The sequence below is a fragment of the Apteryx mantelli genome, chromosome 7, assembly GCF_036417845.1.
Source record: "Apteryx mantelli isolate bAptMan1 chromosome 7, bAptMan1.hap1, whole genome shotgun sequence".
Lineage (NCBI taxonomy): Eukaryota > Metazoa > Chordata > Aves > Apterygiformes > Apterygidae > Apteryx > Apteryx mantelli.
In genome coordinates this window covers 6,259,505-6,285,265 of record NC_089984.1, presented here as the reverse complement: position 1 = coordinate 6,285,265, position 25,761 = coordinate 6,259,505, and the positions used below count along the sequence as shown (strand labels likewise).

At 59.0% G+C, this 25,761-nt stretch overlaps 2 protein-coding genes and 1 non-coding gene across 7 annotated transcripts; 2 read left to right on the top strand and 1 right to left on the bottom strand.

Annotated features, from left to right (window-relative positions):
• Window positions 1-1,179: 1,179 nt before the first annotated feature.
• EIF4EBP2 (eukaryotic translation initiation factor 4E binding protein 2) lies at window positions 1,180-12,312 on the bottom strand. The gene is made up of 3 exons (XM_067299713.1): window positions 12,153-12,312; window positions 8,754-8,930; window positions 1,180-8,360 (listed from the first exon to the last, which is right to left on the bottom strand). Exons 1-3 carry the CDS (start codon window positions 12,295-12,297, stop codon window positions 8,329-8,331), a joined length of 354 nt encoding a protein of 117 aa, XP_067155814.1. The 5' UTR covers window positions 12,298-12,312; the 3' UTR covers window positions 1,180-8,328.
• Window positions 12,165-22,544, top strand: LRRC20 (leucine rich repeat containing 20). 5 transcript variants are annotated; one of them, XM_067299710.1, is made up of 5 exons: window positions 12,165-12,206; window positions 14,314-14,437; window positions 15,517-15,666; window positions 16,972-17,139; window positions 22,327-22,544. In XM_067299710.1, the coding sequence occupies exons 2-5, from the start codon at window positions 14,356-14,358 to the stop codon at window positions 22,500-22,502; spliced, it is 576 nt and encodes a 191-aa protein (XP_067155811.1). In that variant the 5' UTR covers window positions 12,165-12,206; window positions 14,314-14,355; the 3' UTR covers window positions 22,503-22,544. The 5 variants fall into 5 exon arrangements, with proteins under 5 accessions (XP_067155811.1, XP_067155810.1, XP_067155809.1 ...); XM_067299709.1 differs by lacking the exon at window positions 12,165-12,206 and adding an exon at window positions 12,527-12,607; XM_067299708.1 differs by lacking the exon at window positions 12,165-12,206 and adding an exon at window positions 13,272-13,393.
• TRNAE-UUC (transfer RNA glutamic acid (anticodon UUC)) lies at window positions 12,591-12,662 on the top strand. Its single transcript has one exon. It is a non-coding gene; the product is annotated as a tRNA-Glu (tRNA).
• Window positions 22,545-25,761: the final 3,217 nt, after the last annotated feature.

Here is a 25,761-nt window from a genome sequence, read left to right as displayed (position 1 = left end):
GTTTGCAGCAGTTTTGTGTGGGGGAGATCCTTACGCCTTTCCACGTAAAACTGGTTTATAGCTGCTATGTGCTAGGAACGCAGCCTTCCGCCCCAGCCCGCTTCAGCAGCGTCTGAGGAAACAGCAAAAACGAGGAGGCATTAATGTTCATTCCTCCAGTGAAGGATAGGGTGGATGGAGACTACCGGTACGTTTTAGGGAAATGACAGCTTTTATTAAGAAAGTAGAGTGCTGTGAAAGTACAAGTCACTGTGTAGATGTTGCGTTTAATGCCACGGAGACTTTTATGTAAGTGAGAAACTGAAATCAAGTCGCCTTTATCCCTTAGTTCTGGCTTACTGATTTTCTTTTACTGTCGCACGCTCTTTGCAACGCTGAGTTTCGTACGCAGCGATACTAGGGCTCACTTGTGATTTACAGCCCTTGGCCTACGATATATTTTTCCAAACTGGAAATTTGGAGAGCGACTCACCTAAAGAATTTCAAAAAAAAAAAATTTTTGGAAAGCAAATTACCTATCTCACGAAAACACTAGGGCTTTTTAGGGCTCGCCTCTACCGGAAAATTACTGCGCGCTGAGCTAGGGCTTGAACTGGCAGGGCTCGAGCTCTGCTCTTTGCTGACCCCCGAGAGGGGGGGGACGTTTTTAGCGCGCGGTGACTCCCTTGCCGCTCGGGCAAGCGGGGCCGGCGCCCCGTCCCGTCAGCCCGCAGGAATGCCCATGCCGGAGCTGCGTTTCTCGGCCTCCGCTAGCGACATCAGGGAACACGGCGAAGCGCATCCGCTTGCAGGTATTTCAGTGCCAAGGCGGGAGAGGAAGAGTTGGTACAGCTCCTTTTCAGCCCGCCGATGGGCGAGCAAACACCGTCTCGCTTGCCAAGCTGGTGCGTTACTCTGCTGGCGCAACAGCATCCTTCCCCCCATCAGACTGAACGATTAATTCCACAAGTATCTAGTTAGTTAATCACCAGATGACAAATGCAATCAGGTCACACTGTCTCCCTTTGCTAGAAAGGGCGATCCAGGAGGGAATTCAGGGAAATTTGCAGAGCAAATCCTGGCTTGCAAACTGCCCTGAACCTTGCATTTGGACTTGTCTATCCAGAAAAACTTAAGGAGCTCTGAGGAGTCATTCTTGCCCATCCAAAGCTTGCTATTAAGAAAACTCAAGCACCACAGTTTAATAGAATCAAGATCTTTATTGATCTCACTGTAACAGCAACCACTGGTGAGAGCTTTTTTCCTCCCAAACACCTGTTTCGAAAGACAGTAAAAAAACCTGAACAGCAGAGAAGCTGCCCAAAGACATGTCAGGCACTCCTTGCTTTTCAGCCAGAATCCCGTTTAAAAAGAAAACTCGTAGAAAGCCGATGGGCCAGGAAACTGAGACAAAAGGAGGTTGGGAAGGGGGCGTTCAGGGGGAAAAAAAAAAAAAAAGTGGTTTTGCTTCTTTTAAACCGGCGAGTTGAACTAAAAAGGTCGAGGACGCTCGAATGGTCCCGTCCGTGGTATTGCCCGCTGCGGGCGGCTGTGGGGCCGGGCGAGGGCTGCTCCGCGGCGGCACGGCCGCTTCCCTCCCGGCGGCGGCGGAGGAAGGCACTGGGACGCCGCCTCGCCGGGACACTCCCGCGCTCGCCCCCCGCGCCGGCAAGGCCGTTGCGTTTCTACTCCTTGTGCAATCCAATGATTAAAGCTCTCTCCAGCTGTGTGTTTCTTCTGGCTCCTGCCCGTAAGTTAATTATCCTCAGATTTTTGGCTTTGAGAGCAGATTTTGCCAAACGAGTCACTCCGCCAAAGTAGATGGTCCATGTATGAGCAATCTCCTTTCATGCTCAGATCAGTACGTTTTCTCCCCCTGCCCTGCTGCTCCCTCAATCCAAGGATGTAATAGACTTCCTAGGATCTTCGTTTTAAGGAAAATATATTTATTTATATATAATATATATATTTGTGTGTGTTATAAACATCCACCCCACACACATATACATATTTCTACTTGCACTCATTCACTCGTGCGCCTAAGATGGCCATCTCCCAGTTAATGGCTAAAAGTACACATCGCAACCTGCCAGCTACTACACGTGGGATTTTAAATCAGAGGAACGGTGGTAAAGGGACCAGAAGCTTCAAGTCGGGTGGAATCTGGATACAAAGCATTTCTCTCTAATCATCTCGATTTCAGGATCTGGCAAGCAAGCTCACGCCAAATCCAGGCGGCATGAGATTCAGTCCAAAGGAAAGGATGTTTGAGAGGCATGCTACTGCGAGACTTCAGGTTTCCTCGGTTTTGGTTGCTCCCCACCAAAACAAGTGACGGAAACCTCCTGAAAGAGTTGGACTCCTTTAACTCTTGCCTCTACGTGGAAAATTAGATCGAAGATGGTAGCTTAAAACTAGACACTGCACCAATCTGAACCAAACACACCTAGAGAAATAAATTACCAAAAATAAAAAAGTGCACAAACCCTGCATCTTTGATGCCGAATGAATCCACCACGCAACTGGACTGGAGGATTTTAACACTGTCTCGGAGAACACAAAGCACAACTCGGAGGTGACGAGCGCAGAGTGGGCAGGCGAGGCCAGCGCCATCACCTCGCCAGCGGGAAGCGTCTCCCGCGGCCAGGGCGCAGGCACGGGGCGTCGCGGAGGAGAAGAGCCGTCTCCCGGCGAGGCGGGAGACAGCGGCAGCGGCCACCCCGGGACCCTGGCCACCCTTCCGAGGGAGGAAGGGGGAGCAGGCGCTCGAGTGGGAGCTGCTAGCTGAAATCTAGGCGGAAGATGAAATTTGGGTATTTCAGGTGATACGGCATCTCCCCGAAGATGCAGCTTAGATGCATCGCTTAGATGGCCAGGTTTTGGCCCATCTCGGTGACCGGCTGGCGAAGCCGACCGGCTCTGTGTCATTCAGCAGTTTCCTAGACAGGCCACGGAGCCGGGCGAATGACTAAACCGGCCGAGAAGACAAGCAGGAGGAGGTCGCAGGTACATGCTGCACCAGCTCCCCTGGCCTTCCCAAGACACCCAGTTTCTAAGCGGCATCTTCCCCAGCACACGGTGCTGGTCACCAAGTGCTGCGAGATCCCAAAGAGCTGCCCAGCGCTGGTGTAACTCGCACAAGATGCTCAGGAAAAAAACACAAGATCTTAATGAGGAAAGAAGAGATGTAAGAACTGATCCCTAACAGGGTGGGAAGAGAGGAAGCAGAGCAAAGGGCGTAATTAGAAAATGATTTCATCCTGCCCTCTGAGGCAGATTTAGCAAGACAGATTTGAAAGCCCAGGGGAGAAATGCTGCATCCACAGACTAATTAGATCAGAGAACAGAGCGGTTCAAGACATGTTTGAGCTGCCAAAGGCACGCTGTATGTGCAGCCAAAGCTTGAAAAAGAAAGCAGTTCCTTCAGAGGGCTTTGGAAGACCTTAGACAGTTGTGACAAGTCCAACAGCTTATTGCAGCTGTCTGGTAGCCCTTAGCCTGGCCAAGTGGCCAGCTCGTATCCTCAGAGAGGGATGCAAGAGAGCTTTTCCATTCGGAGGTCAAGATCCCTTTTGAAGCTCTCCCTGGGAAGAGATATGGGGGAGGCGAAGCACAGGAGTGACACTGTGTATTTATGCTGAGCTTCCTCCTGTGAAAAAGCCCCTGCATCTTAGCTCTCCATGTCGCTGCTGCATTTAGTTCTTTCAAAGAAATCACAGTATTAAAGCCTTCTCCAGGCCATAGCCCTCACCCAGAAGAGCAAAAATCAAATCTCTGAATGGAAAAACTCCCTTATGAACCTGAAATGTCTGAAGGGCCAAGCTGGCTCTCAGCTTGGTGTAAATGCCGAGAAGCATTTTTGCAGAAAGGGCAAATGGGAAGAGCACACAAGACCACCACCAACACCTCCTCGAATCCCCTCGCAAGTCATCTTTTGTGGCTACAGGTATATTGGAGGGGGGAAGGATGCAATGGAAGAGCTTGAAGAGGTTGGACACGCTTATTTTAATCTGTCAGAAGAAAGAGGCTGACAGCCAGAGAGGGGCAAGAAGCCAGCACAGAACAAGGTTGTGTGACACCTGGCACCTGACTACTCCTCTCCTGAGTATCTACTGCCTGTTTCTTTTCAGAGAAGATGAGACTACGCTGTGCAAACTCCTCCAGTACCCTGGGAACTAGCTAGCAGCCAGTTAGCTTGCAAGTCAGAGCAAGCCACCACTAGGCTGTCTTTGGTGAGCTCATCGTTCAAAATAGGCTAGTAAGAACCTTCTGCAAGTTTGGAAACCAGATCAGGTGTGCGGTCGATCTGGCACGTCAGACCACTGACACCGCCAGGCAGGTCTGGCCGCCTGTAGGCATCTAGCACATTGGGAGAACCACAGAGCAGCCAAGGAAGCTACACACGACTGGCCGAAATGACAAAGGACCAGGAGAAATGATGCATGACCAACGGACGACCCCACGTGCCTGGAGTGGCAGCCAGAGAGAGGGAGGGCAGCCTACAGCACCTGAAATGGCACTAGACACCTATGTGCAAACAGCTCACTCTCACCCGGAGTCGGACAAGAGCAGGAACGGGAGGCCAGCGCTGACTTACGGACACAGCTGCAAACCAGACTCCCTCCCTGACAGCCCTCTCCAGCTCCCCAGAGCCCTGGGGGTTTCATCACAACGCAGCAGGTTGGTACGAGCACACAAGGAAAGAAGAAGATGGCCTCACGTGGTCTTTGTGCTCGCCAGCTCTAGAGTTGGTCCCAGCGCACAAGCAAGAGTTGGCCATGGGGCTCCAGGCTGCACCAGCTCCCAGAGCCAAGACAGCAGCCGAAGTCTGCCCAGCCCTCTGCTCCTCTGCCCGGAGGTGGTTTCCAAGCGGCTGCGAGGGCTCTGTACCACTTCGGGGTCTCTAGACGGGAAGGAGAATCGTCCCATCACCATGTAAACCGCGTTAAGGTTACTGCTCGAAGCACACCTCGAGGCTGCCGTCATGCAGGGAAAGACCTAGCCTGCAAGATTTGGGACACAAGGGTTTAAAAACACTGGAGTTTAGGCTTTTTTTCTTTTCTTTTCTTTTTTAAGAAAGTTTGTCAACATTTTTATGGCCTGCCCTTCCTCCTGAATGCACAGTGCCAGGACAGCGGTTTCCCCTTGCCGTTGTAGCCGTGCTGGTAGTGCCGAACCGGATGGAAACAATCACCCCGTTTTCACAGCTTAGGCTAAGCCCGGAGGAAGCGGCAGACGAGTCACCCTCAAGGGGAAAGACTGGCTTCGGTCTTCCAGCTTGGTAGTAACAGGAAGTAAAATGTTTCTGAAGGCAAAAAAGACGCTGCCAGGATCAAACGGCAAAGCCCGGCACTCCAACTGCGGCTGCCCAGGGTGACACCGGAGCGCAAGCCGGTGCCAGCTCCCACCCGCTCCGCGGGTGTTGCGGCATCCCGATCACAGCGGCTGCGGCCAGCGGCAGCAGGCACAAACGCACACGTCTTAGTCAAACTCTAAACTCAAAATTCACACGTAGAGAGAAAAAGAGCATCTCCCGGGGACTTAAAGACGCCAGGCACTAGACTGAGCAGCACAGACAAGATCGTATCCCTGCCGCGCTGCCAAGGCTGGCAAAGCCGCCGGGGCAGTGATCTGACAGCGTCGCCGTTTTTCCCGCAGTGCCGCTGCCTGTCCGGGGAAGCCGCAGGGCGGGAAGCGAATACGGGAGAGCACAGACCTGTCCCTGCCCACGCCGGCGCTTCTGCGACAAGACCACTGTCCATCCGCGCTTTCAAGGACGGCTATGTTCAGGCGCAGCTAGGGTGTTCGCGACCACACAGTATCACAGCGTCTCATGATTAACCTGTCCTCACAACACCCCTGTGAGGTAGGGAGGTGCTACCACCCCGCTTTTCCAGGTGGGGACCAAAACGGAGAGATGAAGAGACTTGCCTAAGGTCACACAACATCTACGGCAGAGCCTGGATGGACACGCTCACCCCAACCTGACCCACAAGACCATATTCTCCCTGGGTTTTTGTTTCTTGCCTTCAGTACTTAAAAAGTTGCCGCTCCAGGAGAAGCCGTCCTGACGACGGCCCGCGGTGGATTAATGGAAGCCCTTGCCGCACTGCACCCTGCCGAACGTATTTGCACAAGTACGCCAGTGTCTCGATTGCACCATTCCTGTGACAAGAGCCAAACTTCTGACCCCCCGTGCAACGCTTTGAAAAGTTACCCCTCTGACAAGCAAGGCAGAGCCCCACGATGAGAAAAGTAACCAAAAGCCCGCTGGCGCCTAGGGCCTGGCGGCCGCCGTGCACCTCCCAGCTCGGGTCGGCTCCGCTCAGGGACGGGCTCCAGGCTCTCCTCGCGGCAGAGCCGCAGAGCGAAGCTGCCGCCCGTTCTGCCTCATCGGCCCAGCGGCCGCTGGGATCCGGAAACTGCTGGTGATGACACATGAGGCAGAACGGAGAAGCCTCCGCCTGCGCTCTGGCGCCGGGCTCATGGCACCGGGACTTCGGAACCGGGAGCTCTCGACAAGCCAGCCGCCTGTAGTGGCCTTTGCACGAAACACAGGCAAGTAACGCCGGAGAGCGAGCACAGAGCAGGGAAACGTGGTTTTAGTTACTTCACTGATCATCAGGCTTTTAGGAGACCCTGCATCTCCCACGCGCGCTGCAGACCAAGCCGATTCCTGAGACAGCAAACATCACAAAGGGATTTTGCTCCTGTATTATTCACATTTTGAAGGGGGGGAATTTAAAAAAAAAAAAAGAAAGCAATAGGGAGAGCACTTTTCAGGAGACATTCACCCCAGCCCAAAAAAGAAGTGACCAGTAAAGTGCCCCTTTTCAGTACCAAGAATAAAAACAAGGGCTTTTTACAACATATGGCTAAGCTGCCGTGATTCCCGACTGGTGTGTCGGGAACTCGGTCCCCTGGTTTAAGGGCCAGGTACGTTGCCCGACGCCACCGGCGGCTAACTCGGCTCCCTGGGAGCACCTAAGGGCCAGGCCGGAAAGGTTTTACTCGACCCAACGCACCGCACTTAACACACACAGCGCCCAGCCAAAACCCAGGGGGTGCCGGTAACCCCTTTGGCAGCAGGGCAGCACCTGAGCGGGAACCAGAAGAGCCCGGAGCAAGCGGCGGCTCGGTTTCACGAGGCAGCCCGGCCGCGAGGCACCCCGGGAAAGGGAAGGGGGCCAGCAGCCGCAGGGGACCAGAGGCGAGGGAGGCCCGAAGGAGCAGGGCCGCAGCTGCCCGGGGGCACGTGCCCGGCGACATTCCATGCATATTCCTTAAAACAAGTTTTGGAAAGGGGACGGGGCGAGGACAGGATGGCTACTGGTGTAAGAGAGCTCAGAGGCATCAGGAACAAGCTGTTTCTGAAGTACCTTCAGTGTTTGCAACATGGCTGGCCAGAGAAATCGGGAGAAAAACGGGCCAAAAGGGGGAAGCCGCCAAGGAGAGCCAGTGAGGAGAATACCGAGCCCTCCTGCGTCTGCTCCCCTTCGGCTCGGAGCCGAGGGCTTTGCCAAGCAGAACGCGCGTGAAACAAAAATGCAAAGCTTTTGCCAACGGGAGTTTTGGGGCAATGTTCCTTCGGGAGGGGAAAGGGGAAGGAGGGCAGAGGAAGAAGCAGCAGAACAGTAAACGGAGGCTCTGAACGCGCTAAGAAAGGCTATTCAAAAAGAAGTCGGGAAGGGAAGAACCGGGTAAAATGCAGGACTGACACACATTAATGCAATTCTTCTTCAGAAAAAGAGCACAGAGAGAAACACCAGACCCCCGCATACCGAAGAGCGCTCTGGCTGCGGAGGCAAAGGGGCTCAGACGGAGCAGAAACCAGCCCTGCCTCCACTCCTCTGAGCAAGTTTTAAAAACACGAGTGACCAAAAGCGTTAGAGACGCCGTGTTGCAAGCACGCGCTGGCTGGGCCATCGGCGAGCCGCGATCAGGCGGCGGGCGGGTGGAGGACGAGGGGTAACGCCGTATCCGCCAGCCGGAGATCGCCTGCGCCCTGCCGCTCCTGGTGACTGAGGTTTGGATTGGGGCTGGGGGGCAAGATATTGGGAAGGTGTATTCTCGCCTGCGCGTGCTTTCGCAGGTCACCTTTAAAGTGCGAGAAGCCAGAGACGTGTTCCTCAGCTCGGTATATCCTGGCAAGGGTTTAAAAGAGAGAGGAAGAGGAAGGGGAAGGGGCCGAGGAGCTGGTCTTCTGAGCCTTTGGCACCTGGAAGGGTGAGGAGGGGACGCTGACGGAGGCTGTTGCCACTGCTGCTTCTTCCACCTTCCGGGTACGGATCCTGCTAGCCGAATCAGGTGTGCACAGGTGTCAGGAGTTGCTGCCTCTCCACGGGCTGGTCAGATATCCATCTCGAACTGCGCATCGTCCCCTGGCAAAAGGGAGCAAGGTGTTAGAGGACAGGAGAGACGTACGGAAGGGGGGAAACGCTAAGGAAAGGCCCCCAGAAGTCCAAGGCACCCCACCGGACCTAACGGTCAGAAAGGCTAAAAGCCAGCAAAATCCCTGCAGGCCAGAGCAGCACGAGGTGCTGTTTTATTTACCAGACTCGGGGAGCCAGCTTTACACCGCTGCATTCCCACGAAATGACTTAAAAAACAGACGAGTCTCCTGCAACTTCAAGCAGTTACCGAATGACAAACCGAGAAGAAAAGTCCCCGCAAGGGAGGGAAGCGGCACGTCCGTCTCAGCCCGCGGCTATCCCCAACGGCGGCCGGACTCAGTAAAGCCGTCCCCGGGGTCAACAGGAGCGCCGCTCTCTTACCCATCGAAGGCTTCCCGTCATGATTGTTCAGATTGTTAACCTCCACTTTGGGCTCCTCGACTGCGGAGCCGGGGCTGGTGACACCGGGAATATTCGGGAGATGGCACGGCGGCGTCTGGGCCATGGGGGAGTTGCGGCGGTCTAGCAGGAACTTTCGGTCGTAGATGATCCGGGTACCTAGGCGTGGGCAAGAGGAGGACCGGCACGTCAGGACACATCCTGCCCGCCCTCTCCTGGGGCGCTCAGCCTTCCCCTGTGTCACAAGCGCTACGGAGCTCACCGTACTGCGAACCTCCCCATGTCCCCGAGGAAATGTTCGTTTAAAGGTACTTCACAGCCTCTTGGATCTACCCCAAGCTTTCGTGTTTGCGAAAGGAGTCAACCGGCAGCCCTGCACGCCAAAACCTTGCACTTGCCCATAGGAGAGGACAAGTTTCCTCACGAAGGACCTCTGCTCAAGCCCAAGGATACTTTGGGAGGGAGAAGAGGGAGCGAACGGGTCAATGTATCGGCACACAGTGCGTGCTAGGGCTATTGCGCCCGCTCATATCTGGGCACCGCGGTGGCAGCTGATAAGGTAACGCTGGGAAAACACGCCGGGCCGCAGCTGAGGACCAGCGACAGGGTGCCCCCGGGCCTTGTTTCGGGCGCTTCTCCCGGCCACGGTCCTGCAAGCGTCCGAGCAACGGGGAGAGTCCGAGCAAACTCCAGGCAGCAGTGGAAAGCCCGTGAAGGGACTCGCGAATATGAAGCTTAAGCAGCAAAACCTGCGCTGGCAGCAGACAGGCTATGGAGGGGCAGAGGATCCCAGTTGGATCCTCGGCTCGGAGATTCGGGAGATGCACCCGACAACGCAGCTTGGAGCACCGACGGCCGGAGATACAACCAGGACCAGGACCAGGACCAGGACCAGAGCGGGTGCAGCTCCACCTGGCTAGTCACAACCCAGGGTATTCCTGTCCAGACTAGAAAGAGGAAGCAGCATCCACCATTTGACGCACTCCTTCGCTACTGCCCCGGATGGGACACAGAGGCCTCAGCAGGGGAGCGACCATCACATATACGGACAACCAAGGAGGTTTCCCTCTGCTTTCTACCACAAACACAAAATATTCACTACCGGGAACCATCCAGGCAGGCTTCTGGCTCAGGGGAGCTTCTATGGCCAACAGCAGGGCCACACTCGAGCTGTTAAGAGCCCCAGATGTTTACATTTTATGTCCTGGAGATGCTGACAGAGGGAGGTGGAACTCGCTCTCCAGCGAAAACAACTTTATCAGGACTAAGGAGTAAAATGCAATGGTTTTCATTCCAAGATAAGAATTGCAGGAAGCTATTCTTAGCGGGGTGTGCAGCTGTGGTCAGAAAAAAAACATTGTCTGTGTGTCACACTTTCGACCTCCATCAGTAGCTCCCAGAGAACCAGGACGCGGAGAAACCTGCACTCTCACGCCCCGTTGCAAAGCAGAAGCTATTCCACGCGATTGCCCAGCAAGCCTGATTTTTGACAGCACACTAAGTAGGTGACTTAGAGGACTCGCAGAGACCAGTTACAAGCATAAACACAAGGCTGTTTTTCAGCCTCTCCTCCGACCATTAACCACATTGCAACAGAGACCCAAAGGTGAAACGCGCAAAGGAATTTAAAAATGACAAGTACCACTTGAAACCCAGTGCAGCAAGTCAGAGTTTTCCCAACAAATCAGCACCACCCGCACACTATTAGCAGATGTGCCCTCCTTGGGAAATCTTGTGGTTTTAATGACATACGCAAGCGATACAAGCTCTTGGGGCAAAGTCTTATGTTTAGAAATATAAAGCACTAGCAAAAGTAATGTCCTGGTTAATTATTATATGCATACATATATGTACATGTACATGTACATACATATACACATATGCATGCACACAAGCTCTTTCCTTCTAAAAAAGGTTTGTGCACAAACGCAAGCCTCACGCTGCTAGTTTAAAGCAGATCTGAGCGGTATGTTTGTGTGCTACACGGTGTTTTTCTAGGCAGTAGGCTCCACATATTTCACATCTCAGGCGGGCTTCAGAAACAGACTGTGCTGGCCACAGCCACGCAGTTTTATCCTGTTTTATTGTTCAGGTCAAACATCTCGCCCATGGGCGGCTGCTCAGCAGCCAGATACTTTGTCTCCTGTAAAGCACCATTCATGTCCCACTTGCAAATAAAACACCAGGCCTGACGATTAGGGAAACGTCAAGTCAATAGACATTAGAGAGGATCCCAGCCTCTCTTTTCAGTACTCCCAGGAAATCCCCTCTGGTTGCGTGTGCACGTATTCCTGCTCATCGCAGGAGAGTTAACGCCACGTTGCATCAGCAAAGCGCCAGGTAGAACGAGGTTACAGTCCCTAAACAGTTTTAGGGTTTGGACCCAGGGGGACTCTGCAAGCTCACCTCCTTGAACAGGGGAGGAAAATCCCTGTCTCCGGGCTCAGTAATCGCTGTGGGACAACTCCTGCAAGGAGCAGAAACCCAAGGCATGGCTGGCTGGGAGCAGAAACCCAAGGCACGGCTAGCTGGGAGCAGAAACCCAAGGCATGGCCGGCCGGGAGCAGAAACCCACGGCATGGCCGGCCGGGAAGCGTCTGCCCCAGCCCCAACTAGCAGCCTCAGGGGAGGGAGAGGCAAGAAATAGTAATTGCCATTGTGTGGCAGATGGGACAAGGGAGGTTGGGGGGCACGGGCACCCCTCCTCGAGGGAGGTGGCACTGGCGCGGGGCCCGCCATGGCACCGCTGGCCCTCGGGAGGCCGAGGCACCTCCTGCGAGGTGCGAATCGCCGGCGGAGCCGCACTTCCCAACGCTTGGCATAGCTCCCCACGAGCCATGGCCGGAAGCGGCAAGCGGCGCCGGCGGTGGTCTCCAGCGGCGGTGACCTCCAGCGACGACGTCCAACGCCACCAGACTCGGCCCGTGCACCTGCCGCGGCCAGGGCCGCCGGGCGACGCGGGCGATCCCAGGAGAGCGCGATCCCAGGAGAGCGCGCGGGGAAGCGGCTGCTCTCCGGCGACGGCGTCCTCGGCCGCCTCGGGAGCCCAACCGCCCAGAGGAGGCCGCTCGGCGCGGCGGCCGCCCCCGAGGCACCGTCCACCCCCTCCAACCCTGGGTTTCCCAGGGATTTCCCCCCCCTCCTTTTTTATTCTTTTATTTTATTTATTTTTTATTATTATTATTTTTTTCCTCCCGCGCGCCGGGGAAGTTTGCGGCCCGCTCGGGCTGGAGGCCTGGCACATCCCGGGGGAAGGAGGCGTGAGCCGCCCCCCCCCCCCCCCGCCCCGCCGCCGCCGCGGAGCCGCCATTTCGGGTGTCCCTCCCCAATTCACAGGGGGGGGGAGGGGAGGGGAGGCCTGGCCGGGGGGCCGGGGCTCACCTCCGGGCGTGGTGGAGAAGAGGGTGCCGCCGGGCGTGGTGCAGTAGTCGTGAGGTAGCTGCGCCGCGTCGCTGATGGCCACGGTGCGGGTGCGCGGCGGGATGGCGCGGCTCTGGCTCGGCTGGTGGCCGCCGGCGGACGCCATGGCCCCGCGCCTTTGTCCCCGCCGAGGCAGGCCGGGAGGCGGGACGCGCCGCCGCGCCTCCCCCGGACCGCCCGCCGGGGGCGGCCCCCGGGGACCCCCCTCCCTTCCCCTCCCCTCCCCTCCCCTCCCGCTGCCGCCGCCCCCCTCGGGGCCTCGGGGCGCGGCGGCGGCACCGGCACCGGGGCAGCTCGGACAACCCCCCCCCCCGCCCCGGTGCCGCCCCCCCCCCGGGCCCCGCGGTGGCGATGGCGGCGGCGCGGCCCTTGGCGGCGGCGCGGGGCACAAGCCGCCGCTCCCACGTGGTCTAGCGGTGAGGATTCCTGGTTTTCACCCAGGCGGCCCGGGTTCGACTCCCGGCGTGGGAAGCGCCACTCCCACTTTTGGCTTCTCGCTGGGATCGGGGCACTGGATCCCGATCGGGGAGGAAGGGGTGCGAATAAAGTCGGGGGGGGGGGGTTGGATCCCTACTGGGTTCTTTTGGGAGGGTCGGGGGCCTTGGATCTGGCAGGAAGGCCGGGGGGAGTTGGATCCCCCCCAGTAGGGATCTGGCAGGAAGGCGGGTGGTGGATCCTGCTGGGAATCAGGCAGGAAGGCCAGGGGAGTTGAATCCCGACCAGGGGTTGGGCAGGAAGGCCGGGAGCGGGGTGGATCCTGATGGGGATTGGGCAGGAAGGCCGGGGGGGGTGGATCCCTCCAGGGATCCAGCAGCACATCCAGGGGGTGGATCCTTTCTGGGGATTTGGCAGGATGGCCGGGGGGGGGAAATCTGGGGATCAGGCAGGACAGCCGAGGGGTGGATCCCTCCGGGGATCAGGCAGGATATCCGGGGGCGGATCCCTCCGGGGATCGGGCAGGCGGCTGGCGCCCCCACCCCTCGGAGCGGAGCCCCACAGCAGGCGGGACCCGCTCCCGGCCCCCCCCCGCCGCCTCCGGGCCACGCCGCGGCGGATCCCGCGCTGATTGGCTGCGCGGCGGCCGCAGTTCCCGGCCGGGTCCGCCCCGCAGGCGGCAGCTGCCGCCGTCCTTCCGCGCCCGCCCGGCCCGGCCCCGAGGCGGCGGCGGGGGGAGGCGGCCGCGCTGCGCCCTGCTCCGCCCGGTAAGGTCGCCCCGGCCGGGCCCCGCGCCCCTCCCCGGCCCCGGTGCAATGTGCCTGCCCTCCACGGGGTGTCCCGGTGCAATGTGCCTGCCCTCCTCGGGGTGTCCCGGTGCAGCGCCCCTGCCCCCCGGTGCAATGTGCCTGACCTCCGCGGGGTATCCCGGTGCAATGCGCCTGCCCTCCACGGGGTGTCCCGGTGCAATGCGCCTGCCCCCTCGGTGCAATGTGCCACGGGGTGTCCCGGTGCAATGTGCCTGCCCCCCGCGGAGTGTCCCGGTGCAGCGCCCCTGCCCCCCGGTGCAATGCGCCTGCCCCCGGTGGGGTGTCCCGGTGCAATGCGCCTGCCCTCCGCGGGGTGTCCCGGTGCAACGTGCTCTGCCCCCCGGTGCAATGCGCCTGCTCCCCGCGGGGTGTCCCGGTGCAGCGCCCCTGTCCCCCAGTGCAACGTGCCGCGGGGTGTCCCTGCCCCGTGCAATGCGCCTTCAGTGCCGCCGTGCAACAGCCCCACGCGACGCCGCTGCCCCGTGCCGTGCCCGAGGGCGATGCGAGGTGTGTACCGCGCCACGTGCCTTGTTACAGGCACGGGATTTTGAGCAAGACAGCGTGGCTGGTCCGAGCCGATCTAAATCCATGTGATCATCATTATGGGTACGGGGAAACCAGGATACGCGTTTGCCCGGTCCCTGCTGGGTCCGGAGGGAGGAAGCTAGGTGGGCCCGGTGCTCACGAAGGCGGCCCGGCTCGCTCTGCCTCCCGCCGCGCTGCGTCAAGGGCAGCGGAGAGGCGGCGGGGGCCAGGACTGCGAGCCGTCCCTGCGGGGGGGACTGCCCTGGGGGCGCTCGTCCCGCCGTTTATTTTTAGTGCCCCTCGCCCGAGACGCCGGGGAGCGTCACCAGGTCGCTTGCTCTCTCCCGCCACAGATCCTCCCGCGGAAGCGCTTCCCAGTGGGGCCAGGCGTCCGCATGCAGAAAAGGATGGGAGAAGCCGTCGCCAGAGTGGCCCGGAGGGTCAACGACACGGTGGAGAATAAAAGCGACTCCCTGGGTGAGCTCAGCACCCCAGCGTGCAAAAGCTGCCGCCCGGGGCCCGGAGGCGGATCGGGTATCCGGCGCAGATCCCTTTGCAGCGCAGCCGAGCGCTCTAAATAAAGCTCCCAACCCTGCCGTCCTGCGTGCCACCGGAGAGGCGTGCTGAGCAGACCGGCCCGCAAAAACACCCCCTGCAAGGGGAAAGTCGGCTCTGTCCAACCCCTCGGTTGGGGTTTGGGTGCGTTAGGGTCCCCGCGGCCGGTCCGCCCCGTGCATGGGGGCACCTGCTCCCGGAGAGCAGGCAAAGCACGTGGTGCGCGAGCACCACCAGCAACATGGTTTCATCCCTGCGTGCACCCTCAACGCGCTCGTGGAGCCAAGCAAGGTGCAGTCCGGGGGCCGTGAGCACTCAGGCACCGAGCTTCAGTAAAATCGAGGCGGGATTCTGGCTAGGATTTTTCTGGGCTCTTCCAGTTTGGCTTTCTTTGGTCTGTTTTCTTATCTGGTGCCCGTTGCTTGCTATTTTTCCATAATTTCCCCATTTGCAGTGAATGCACACGATCGATGGACCACGGGCCCAGGGCAGCTCACAGAGCACAGGAGCTGAAAGCCGCTCGTTTTTATTCACGATGGATTCCCGGCCCGGAGGCGTCAAATAACATGCGATTAAAATCCAGAGCTCTGTCGCTCCTGATGGAGAAGGCCGGCATGCGAGCCAGCGGGGTTGGGGAGGCGCCGGGTGGCTCCCGCTGCACTGGAGCCCTTCGGGGAGCAGTGGATGCAGCGCCTGGAGAAGCGGGGCGTTCGGAGCCAGGATCTCCGGCCTCCGGCATTCACGTACTGGCTTCCCGCTGCACACGAGGGGCGGGTGGGCAGCAGAAGCCAGCAAGACAGGGTTGCCCACATGTTTAACCCCGCTCCATGGGAATTAGCAGCGGCAGCGCCGAGGACACAGGCTATTAGTCAGGCTATTAATCAGGCTATTAATTGCCAAGCGCATATGCTTGTCACCTGGGAATAACTCCCACGGGGGGAGGACACGGAGCTCTTCCGTGAACGCTCCTCACCAGCTGCGCACATCTCTCTCCCGGGCAGATCTGGCCGAGTGCAAGCTGATGACCTTCCCCGTGGGCATTTACAAAGCGGTGCGGAGCGTCGCCGACGGGATCCACCGCATCACGCTGGCCAACAACGAGCTCAAGGCGCTCGCCAGCAGGTTCGTCACCACCTTCAGCCAGCTGCGAGGTAAGAGCCACCCCGGCGAGGGGCGCCTTTTCCCTCTGCGCGCTGTGCTGCGAGCGGAATAACTCGTTAGGAGAGACGAAGGTCACTGCATCCGGTGGCAAGAGATTAAGACACAAAAAGACATGTTCTGCACGTGGAAGCACCACAGCAATGCTGTGGCCAGGACCGCGGTGGAGATCTGCTGGTCGGCAAGCTGCGCTTCGACTTGCTTTGGGTTTTGCAGCGAGCAGCAGCCTGCGTAATGCAAATCTAGAGCTAGCGCATCTTCCCTGCCGGTATTCTCCTCGAGTACAAACCTCCGTCACTCAGCAGCGAGGAACTGCGCATTCGAAAGCTGCTGTTTCTCTTAATAGTCCGGGGGGGGGTTCCATTGCTCTCCCGTATTTGTGCCGTCAGCTGCTTGCAAGGATCCGCTGCTCTGCACTAGCCGCTCCCCGCGGCGCGTGCGTACGAGGCCCCGCTGCAAAGCCAGGCAAGAGGTTTCGTGGTTCCTCTCCTTACGGGCCCTGGCGCAGCTGCGAGGACATCTCCTGCACGCTCGGGGCATGGTGCCGGCTCTGTTAGTTTGGTTATGACCTTTCAGGCTGATGGGATTTCTCTTAAAAGCCACCCCCCCCCCCCCCCCGGGGAGCACTGTTGCTGTCTGCACGCCTGTTTTCAGAGGAGCACTATTTATTTCCTAATGCGGGCGATAGCCGGTGGGAACAGCGTGGCGCATAGGGCTGCTTACAGCAGAGGCACATGCAGCGTGGACGGTGCTGCTCGAAAGCTTTTCTGCTGGAATATCCAGCCGTCTCAGCTCTGCAGCGGGAAGGGGTCGGTGCCGGGATGCTTCCTACCCACCGGTAATATCCAGGTTATTTATAGTGCGGAAAGCCCAGCGCTCCAGGAGGAGGGAGGCATTCCCGCGCAGCCCTTGCAGCAGATCGGGTTTCCCGCGAGCAGGACCGCAGGGACCTGGATCCCCGGTGCTTCGGTGCCTGCCGGGGGGACGAACCCCCCCCGTCAGCGGTCTCTGCTGAAGGGCACGCAGCAGGGCCAGGGAGGGAAAGGGCTTCAAGCCTGCGGCGAAAAACTTGCAGGGAGTTGCCCTCAAGGACTTCCCCGAGCAGGGAGGCGGGATGTAACGGCCTTCTCCATACGTTGCATCCCCGGCAGCCTTCCTGCGGGAGGGCGGCAGGCTCAGAAAGAGCAGGCACCTGCGGGAGGCCCCCGGCTCAGCCCCGGAGTGGTTTAGGTCAGGTGTTCACCAGGTTTTCCCAGCCGCTCTTAGGGGCACGAGCCGCTTTTCCCTTCTCTCGGCAGAGCTGAACCTGGAAGGGAACTACCTGCACCGGCTGCCCGAGGAGGTGGGATCCCTGCCGCACCTGCGGGCCATCAACCTCTCCCGCAACAGGTTTCAGCACTTCCCGGAGCCGCTGGCCGCCGTCGGCGCCCTCGAGACCATCGAGCTGGAGGAGAACGAGATCGCAGGTGAGGCGCTGCCCCATGAACCCGCTCCGGCTGCCAAAGCCAAAGCCGGCAGGAAGGCAGCGAGAGCCTTCTCGCGAGCACGCCGTGCCCTTCCCCGGCGTTTTCCCCAGGGCAGCGAGCGGGTCCGGTTTCGCTCGGGCAGCCAGGGGCTTTGAGGGCACTCGAATTCGGCCGAGACCCCTGGTGAGCGCCCGGGCATCTCTATTTTCCCTTCCTTGCTCGGCTTGCAAGCGCTGGCCGGTGCCAGCAGTGCCCATCCTGGCGCAGGGCGAGGGGAGCAGCCCCGGCAGCATAACGCGCAGTTAAACCCTCCACTGATTTGCACCAGTTTCCCGATTTTGATCAAGGGGGGAAAAAAGCCCATTAAAAAATATATATATATCAAGCCCCATTCAGCCAGCCCCATTCACCAGACTGGGACTCGGCTTTCCAAAGGCGGCTCCAGCTGTGTGACTCAGCCCTATTCAAAATCACCAGGTTTAAAAAATAAATAAATGCCAGACAAAACTGCCTGCAGGACGCAGCGGCTCTGCTTTTGCTCAGCCCCGAGAGTGCAGCGCGTTCGGGATGATGCCGAAGCTGGCGAAGAGGTTAGCGCCTCCCACGGCACAGGGATCGGAGAGCCTGCACCGGGTACGGTATTTGCAGGTTTTCCCTTTTTTCTTTTTGGAAACAAAGCAAATGTCTCCCTGCCGTCTCCTTGCAGACGGTGCTTGAGGCAAAGAGCTCAGAAAGGGCAGTTTGCAAAGAAAAGCCGAACTGGCCAGGCAGCAATTTCCCGCACGAAAGTCTCAGCCGCTCACGTCTCTCCTCCCTTTAGAGCCACAGCAAAGCCGGCAGCACCGCAAGGGCTCTGCTGGCCTCGCACGGGAAGGCTTTTATGCCTTTCATAGTGCATAAACCTGCCCGAGCATTTCACCGAGCAAATAGGAGTCGTAAACCCTCCTAAAGGAGCAGCAAAAAGCTACTCTCTTGCTGACCCTGGAACCAGAGAAAATCTTCTGCCTGCAAAGAAATAGAGTGAAACAGTTGGAGCGGCTAAAAGCCGGGTGAAATGGGTGGCTGTTAGCTGCAGATAAAGGAAATTGTTTTGGGAGCGAGTTTTCAGAGAACTGACTCTGGTGAATCCTACAGAATGTGCGAATCCCCAAGGAGGTTAATATTAGAGTGAATCAACACATCTCGCTTTTTATCTAGGATCTCTTCAGCCACGGGTGGGAAAGCGGCTTTCTGCAAAGCTGTCTGCTGGCATCCAGGTTTTATTAGCAGCATCAGCTGCTCCCTGGAACCGCCTGTAGGAATTCAACACACAAATATTGCTTCATTCCTCCATGTGAAAGCCAACAAGAAAAAAAAACATTTGTTTCCTTACCCCTTTTTTTCCTCCCATTTTCCAAAGAAAGCCATCTAGCTGGTAGCTCCCTCAGTAACTTTTGGACCTAACTGGCCAACTTCAGTCAGGCGCAATGTGGGAGTTGAGGTCTCCAAACACCGAATTTCCTACTCGCTTTGCACAAGCAAGCTGCTGCATAAAGAGCATGCGGTGAGCAAAGGGTGATCGGTGCTACAAGGGCGCTGGAGAAGCAGCGGCACAGCGATGCAAACGCCCCATTGCATTAGTTGGCTTTGCAACCTGGCCGCATTTCCTGCAGGATGAGGCTGCGCTCCGTTGCTTCTCTGGCTACTGCAGAGTTGCCCTTTCCATAAAAGATACTTTTTTTTTTTGAACGACAAGCGAGCAAATGCAAGTTAAAACATTTCAGGGACAGGATGGCTCAGTAATGAGCCTGATCCCACTGTGTGGTTGCAGAAAGAGGTAAGATCTTCTGGAAGGTGGGTTCAGGGATTAGAAAGCCTGGGTTAGCCTTAACCCCTTTTCCCAAGGAAACAGAAGTTTATGCTGCTGCACCGCCCTCTGCCAGCCCTTCCCAAATACCTTCTGGGCTCGATTTGCTCAACCTCTGTCAAAGATCATTTGGTCCTTACACCAAAAAGCCAGAGGCCGCACACCAGCTGCTTCGTGCCTGGTGGGAGCTGCAGGAGGGCGAGAGGATGCAGGGATAAGCAAATCCGCGGGAGCTGGACATCGCTGCAGCTTGCTCTTCGGCCTGCAGGTGCAGGCCGGGATGGACACAAGGGCTCAGGCACTACATGCCAGGGTGCTCAGCTCGGGGCTGGGGGCGTCAGGCCCCCCTCCAGCGAAGGCTCACACTGGAGCTTTTAAGGTCCAGCAGCACTTACTGCCGTTACCAACACGGCCGCGCTGGCAGCAAGCCCATGCTTTGGTGGCTGAAGGCTCCTGCTGCGGTGGGCAACGGTCACCTCTCTGCCCCGAGCCCATGCAAGGACACAGCTCCCCGCAGCTCACTTGCAGCCTAGCTACAGCAGGAGCCTTTGAGCAAGCTGCCTGCAGGTGAGCTTACATCTGCATAGGCGTATGGGCAGTGCATGCATGCACCTTGCCATCCCCACATTACCCGGGCACACCAGGGGAAGGAGAGGTAAGAAAAGTTCATCAGCTTGAATTCAAGTAGCACAGACTTTGGCTTTGCATCTAAAAGCCTAGAAGGATTTGAGCTTTTTGCACATGAGAACACAACAGCAGGACACTCATTCCACCCTGGGAGACCTTGGGCCAGGCTGCAGGGACACAACTATTCTCCCTTTGCACCCTGTGTCCCTGCACAACTCACCTGGTGCTGCCTGGCTGCAGACCCTGCTTTGACAGGAGGCTCTTGGGGCCAAAGAGCATCTGGTGCCTCCTTGGTGAGGCTGCTAAGGCCTCTGCAAACCCATCCGGGGGTGTTGTGGAGCAGCAGGAGCCTGGCTGGCTGCAGCAGAGCATTTGGGGCAGCTCTGCCCCAGTGCCTCCAGCTGGCTCAGCACAGGGAGAATTGCCTGCAGCCTGGGAAGAGGCAGGCCAGCTTTCGCCGCCTTTTGTAGCTTGGGGCCCAGCTTGCTCTGCTAACGAGCCGGTGGCCCGCTCCTGATAAAAGACCAGTGGGAGGCAAAGAAATGCCCTGCAGAGGGTGGTGTGGGTGAGGGAACCAAGTCCCTCATGCTCCTAGTGCTAAAAGAAGTCTTGTATGTGTCCTGGGCACCTCTGCATGAGGTTTTTGGCAATGCTAAGGCCAAGGTGTGCAGGAGCTGCAGCAGCATGCGCTTCCTAGCTCTGCTGCGGTTGCTGTTCTTGGGGCCATAAAGTGGACTAAAAGCACCTGCTGAAAGAGTCCTGAACCTCCTGGTGAGATGCATTGAACAGCACTTGAGATCAGAGGTAATGCTGTCCAGCTAAAAGGCTATATGAGTAAAGCTGGATTAATTAATGCCTGCTTGGAGTCTGCAGACTCTGAAATGACTCACTGAAAGCCCCGAGCTGCCCTCTTCATCTCAGCAAGCTCTTAACCCTGAAATATAATCGTGCATGTATTAATGTTAGTGCTGTTAACTCCTCTGCAGTTCCAAACTAGTGTTTTTATCCCTTGAATCCCCATTTTTGCCTCCCTTTCCCCCCTTAATCGGCAGCAAGCTGCTGATTTAATGTGCTTCTCCCATGCAGGCCGCCCCACGGCGGCGAGAGCACGCTTACGGAGGCGAGCGCCGGCCAGGATGGCAGCTCAGCCTTGGGCACCCCGCAGTGGAGAGTTGCTGCCGCGACGCCGGCACTTTTGGGAGAGGTTGGCCGGAGGCAGCTTGTGCCGCCGGAGGGTGCGGGAGCGGGGCTCCTAGGGCTGCCTCGCTGAACGAGGGGGTTTCTCCCTGCCGGGCTCCGTGCGAGCTGCGTCTCTTGAGCCTGGAGGTCGCTTCGTACCGCGGGCGAGTCGGAGCCGGTTAACGTGAGGATCAAGCTGTAGGGATGCGCACTTCTCCCGCTTGCCCCGTGCCATTTCGGTTCTTCACGGTAGTCAAGGTTTGCACCCGCAAGCCCCCTCCCCTAGCGAGCCCACGGCAGCCGCAGGTCACTCAGAGTAAATAAACTTCGCCGGGGTTATCCTCTCCCATCCAGTCCCTTTCAGGTTAAAGGAGCATATAGACCTCCTTTACTGTGTTTTTTCCTCCCTGAGGTTATTTATCGTCTTTTTAGAAGCTGAAGGAAAGCCTTGGCGAGAGGGGCAAGTCGGTAAAGTCTTGGTGTAGCGGGAAAAGAGGGGTTTATTTTGCTTAGCTGCCTAAATTTAAGCAATTTGCTGGAGTTTGTTGCTTCGGGTAACCTCAGAAGCTTATTGTAGGATAAGGTCTATCATAAAATATTGATTTCTGTGCGTCAAGGGGGGAAGAAAATGCAAAACGATACAGTGAAGCCGCGATGAGCAAATCCATCATAAAGACCAGCTATAATAGTCAACGTGAAGCTCAGCCTGATGAGATGCATGCTGTCAAGAAATAGCGCGTTTCCAGCTCTAAATGCGACCCACCGGGGCGGATCCGGCTGCAACGTTCCCGCTTTGCCCCGCTGCCGGGGCAATCAAATCCTTCCCTCGAGGCTGCTTGGTCTGACAGGAGCGTAAAGGGCCGTTTTTAATTAACGGGAAAAATTCCTCTGTGCGGCAGGCTCGCTTGCCCGTGACGCCTGTTGCCCGATCTTGCAACGTGTTGGTAAACAGCGTTTGGATGCGCAAAGGCGGCGGATTGCAGCTGCCTTTAATCTGCTGTTTGGGCTGGTTTCATCTATTATAATTGCGGCTTGGAGCGTGGTGGCTTCTTAGTGAAATGAGCTTTTGTGCTGAATAAAAATATGCACGGGGGAAAGGGGGGAAATTGCGGAGTTGAGTGCACCTAGGAGATGCTCACCTGCTAGCACCAGAAACTGAAATCCCTTAGAATTTACCCCAGCGCGGAAGCAGCAGGAACTGCAGGTTTCCCGCAGCCGGTCTCATGCCCGGCGGTTTCCAGGCTGCGGTTTGCAGAGCCCCGTGGGATCCAGGGATGACTTCGGAGAAGCCTCCGTGCTGTAACTTAGGAAGAAACACAGCTATCGGCAGGCCTAAATTCACAAAATCAGCTCTCCACCCCCGCGGGGAAAAATTTTGCAGCCCGCTAAGCGCGTGTGGTCCTTCCGGCCTGCGTCGGCCTCGTCGGCATCGCAACGCGGGGAGTAAGGCGCGGGAGCGGCGGCGGTCGGCGCCCCTCTGCGGGAGCGGGGCGGCGGCGGCGGCGGGTGACGGCGCGGTGCTCTTTGCCTTGCAGACGTGCCCGTGGAGCTGCTGGCCGCCATGCGCTCCCTGCGGCGCCTCAACCTGCGCGCCAACCCGCTGCGTGCCGACCTGCGCGCCCTCGCCCGGCCCCTCGGCCCCGTCGAGCTCCTCGTCTCCCCCGAGGGGCCCCAGCCTGCCCCCCGGGCCGAGCCCGGCCTCAGCCGCTGACGGGGCGCCTGCCCGGCACCTAATTAAACGGGTTTTGTGCTACGTGCCTTTTCTCGGCTGCATTTATTCGGTTGCAAGCGCTCTGCAAAGCCGGGCTGCACGCGGGCGTCTTCCCGAGCCTGGAGAACGTTTTGCTGGTTTCGGAGAGCTCAAAGCGCCCGTTAATGATGAATTCGGCAAACCGCTAGGGAAAAAGCCACCTGTAGCAGCGTGCACAGACCCGGCGAGTTTATTCAGCGGGTGAAGGGGTCTCAGCCAAGCCAGCAGCCGTTTTGGGGGGCTCAGCGCAGCTGGGGTGTGGGGGGGTCCCACCTGCTTGCATGTGAGTCTGAAGGTTTGGAAACTCAGCCCCAAACCCAGTGTTGTAGCCGGCGGTCCCCATCGTGCTGCCCCCTTCCCACTCCTCCTCCTCCCGGGTAGCTTCCTCCACCCACGGCTTCTTGGCAACGGCGCCTTGCAGGAATAAATCATTGGGCTCTTGTGCAATTTTTTTTTTCCATTAGGTGCCAGCCGGCTCGGGTCTAAGGCGGCCGAAGCCTTTAACAGCCCTTCCGGGAGGTTTCCAGCTCCAGCAGAGCATTAATGCCGTTGCCAGGGGCAGGGACCGGGCTTTGGTTTTGGCAGGTCTCCTTCGGGAGGGCGTCGTGTTTTACCCCTGCGCGCAAGACCCTTCCTATGGAAAATGCGCATCTGGAGAGAAGACGCCAAAAAATGCTGTTCTGAAGTGCAAGGCGCTGACAGGCTTGTTCCAAAATACCTGTTGTGAATGTCCTGGTCTCGGGGGGGGGTTGAAGCCGGAGGCTCAGCGCCGCATCCGTGAAGCACGAGCGATTTGTCGGTGGGCCTCCAGTGGCAAGGGGAAAGCCAAAAAGGGCGGCTAGGTGGGCACGCGTGCGGCTCTGATGCTTAGATGGGCTCGGCACGGCACGGCTGCGGGCCAAGCCTGGGGAGGGTTTCCGGAGCATCAGGTGACAGCCCTGAAAAACGATTGAAGGAGCCCAAAACGGTGATCAGGAAAGCACTCTGAAGGGAAAGCGATGGTTAAATTAAGCTGTCAACTGAGAAGATAATCTCTTCCCCGCAGACCTATGCGGTGCTGCGAAGGAGAAATGCCCGCAGATGATCCACGTTGCTCCTGCCATCCCGAACCTCCAGCATCCCGGGGAGCTTCCCTTCCCTCCCGGGGCGCCGGTGGCTCCTTCGAGCCTCCTGCTGGCCCGAGCCCCTTCCAAGCTCTCCATCTCCTCCGAGCAGGACTTCACCTCCCCGGTGCGGTCCTTGGAGCATCCCTGTTTGGGCCCGCTGGGTCTTGCAGCGTGGGATGTGCTGGCAGAAGACGCAGCGAGGCTGCGGCAGGGTGGTGCAGGGCGCCGGGTTTAGCCCAAACGGACCTGAGCTTTCCCGGGCAGTGGGACGTGAGGCAGAACCTTGCCTCCACGCTTCCCGCGGGAGACGAGGGCCCCAACTTCCCCCGGGACGCGGGCGGCACGGAAAAGGGGTTTCTGGCGGGCCGTCGTGCAGGCCCCCCCACTGCCAGGCAGCTGCAAGCCTGGGGCCTGGCTGTTCCCAGGTGTGTGACGGCGGTGCACGGGGCTGTACACCTGTACGTGCAACAGGTATCCCCGTATCCATGGCGACGGGAGGATGTGATCCAGGCGGCATCCCCCTCCCTGCCCGGCAGCCGCAGCAGGAGCCGGCTGCGGGCTCCCACCCCTCGGGACGCCCCTCGGGGCCGGGCCGAGCCGCCCGTGGGGGCGGCAGCGGGGGGAGCGGAGTCCCCCCCCCCCCATGGATGCGGGGGGCTCGTGTGACTCAGCCACCGGCTCCGCAAACCCAGAGCCGAGCGGCAGAGCTGCAGGCGGGCGGGCGGCGGATGCAGCTGCGTTCCCGCTCGCCGCCGGAGCCTCCCGGGAGCACAGCCGCATGCAGGCGCCGCAGCCGGCCGCGGGCCACGCCAAGGAAGGTGAGCATCCCGCGGGATAACACCCCCTCCACCCCCGGGGTGACGGCCCTTCCCTGCTCCCCTCCCGCAGGCTCCCTCTCTCCCCCCGGCCTTCCTCGCTGCCTCCTCCTCCTCCCTCCGCCGGGCCGGGAAGCCCCCTCCGCTCCCCGGGCGCCCGCAGCGGTGCATCGCATCAAACCGGCCCCGGGCGTTTGGCAGCGGGTTATTTTTCCTTCCCTCTGCCGTCACCTCTCCCTGGGAACAGCCCGGGATTTCTCGCCGGCCGGCACCGCGCCGAGAAACGCCGGCCCCCGGAGCTGAAGTCTGGCAAAGTTTCGTGCTTAAAACGCTGCGAGCGATGCGCGCACGGGCTCTGCTAGCGAGCTCCGTCGGCGCCGGGAGCCCCGGGCGCTGCTGGTGCCGGCGACCGCAGCGGTCCGGCCGGCCGGCTCTTCCCGCGGGGCCCCTTCTCCATGCGAGCTCCGGGGCAGGCACACAGGCAGGGCACGTTTGTCTCCGAAGGCCTGCGGGAAGCGCACCGGCCCAATCCCATGTCCAAACCTCCTCTGGACAGCAGCGTGCGGGCCAGGAAGAGCCTCCGGCGTCCATCAGAGCCCCGGGGAAGCGTGTGGCACAGTCCCCAGGGATCGGGGACAACGAACGCAGACGCCGGCGGTGCAGCCAGCTTTGCAGCTGCTTCCCAGGACAGATCTGGCCTGGAGGGGCTTAGGCGTAGGCTTAAAACAAAAATAAGCCTTTCCCTGCCTTAAAACCGCAGCCCCAGCTCAGCGCCTGCACGCGCTTAGGGCGAGACCCATCCTAGCCGAACCACCCCGCGAACGGACCCCGGCGCCGCACCCGGCACCCTCCCGGTTCCCGGCCTGCCAAAATCAGGCCGGCGGCTGACACCGGTTTGATGGGGTGGCTGCAAAGCTCTCCCGGAGGAGGACGACGACCAGCGGACGCAGCCGCCGCCGCGGCCGATGCTGTACGCGAGGCAGCAGGGAATCGGCACCGACGGCACGCGGGGGTGCTGCCGGCTGGAAGAGAGCGCAGCAGCCTCCGGAAGGCAGCCGCCCAGGCACGGGAAGGGGGTCTTTGGACCAGCCCGGCGGTGGGGTTCACCCCATGGGGGGGCTCGCTGTTTGGGATGCACTGGCAGGGTTGTGATTTTCACAGGCTGAAGATGATTTCTGGCCAAGCCGATCGTTTCAGAAAGTCCGTGTGTCCTCGTGCGTCCAGCCCCAAACGTGCATCGATCACACGGGGAGGCTCTTTGCTCCTTCTGCCCCCCAAGGTCTTCACTTCCGAGCGTGC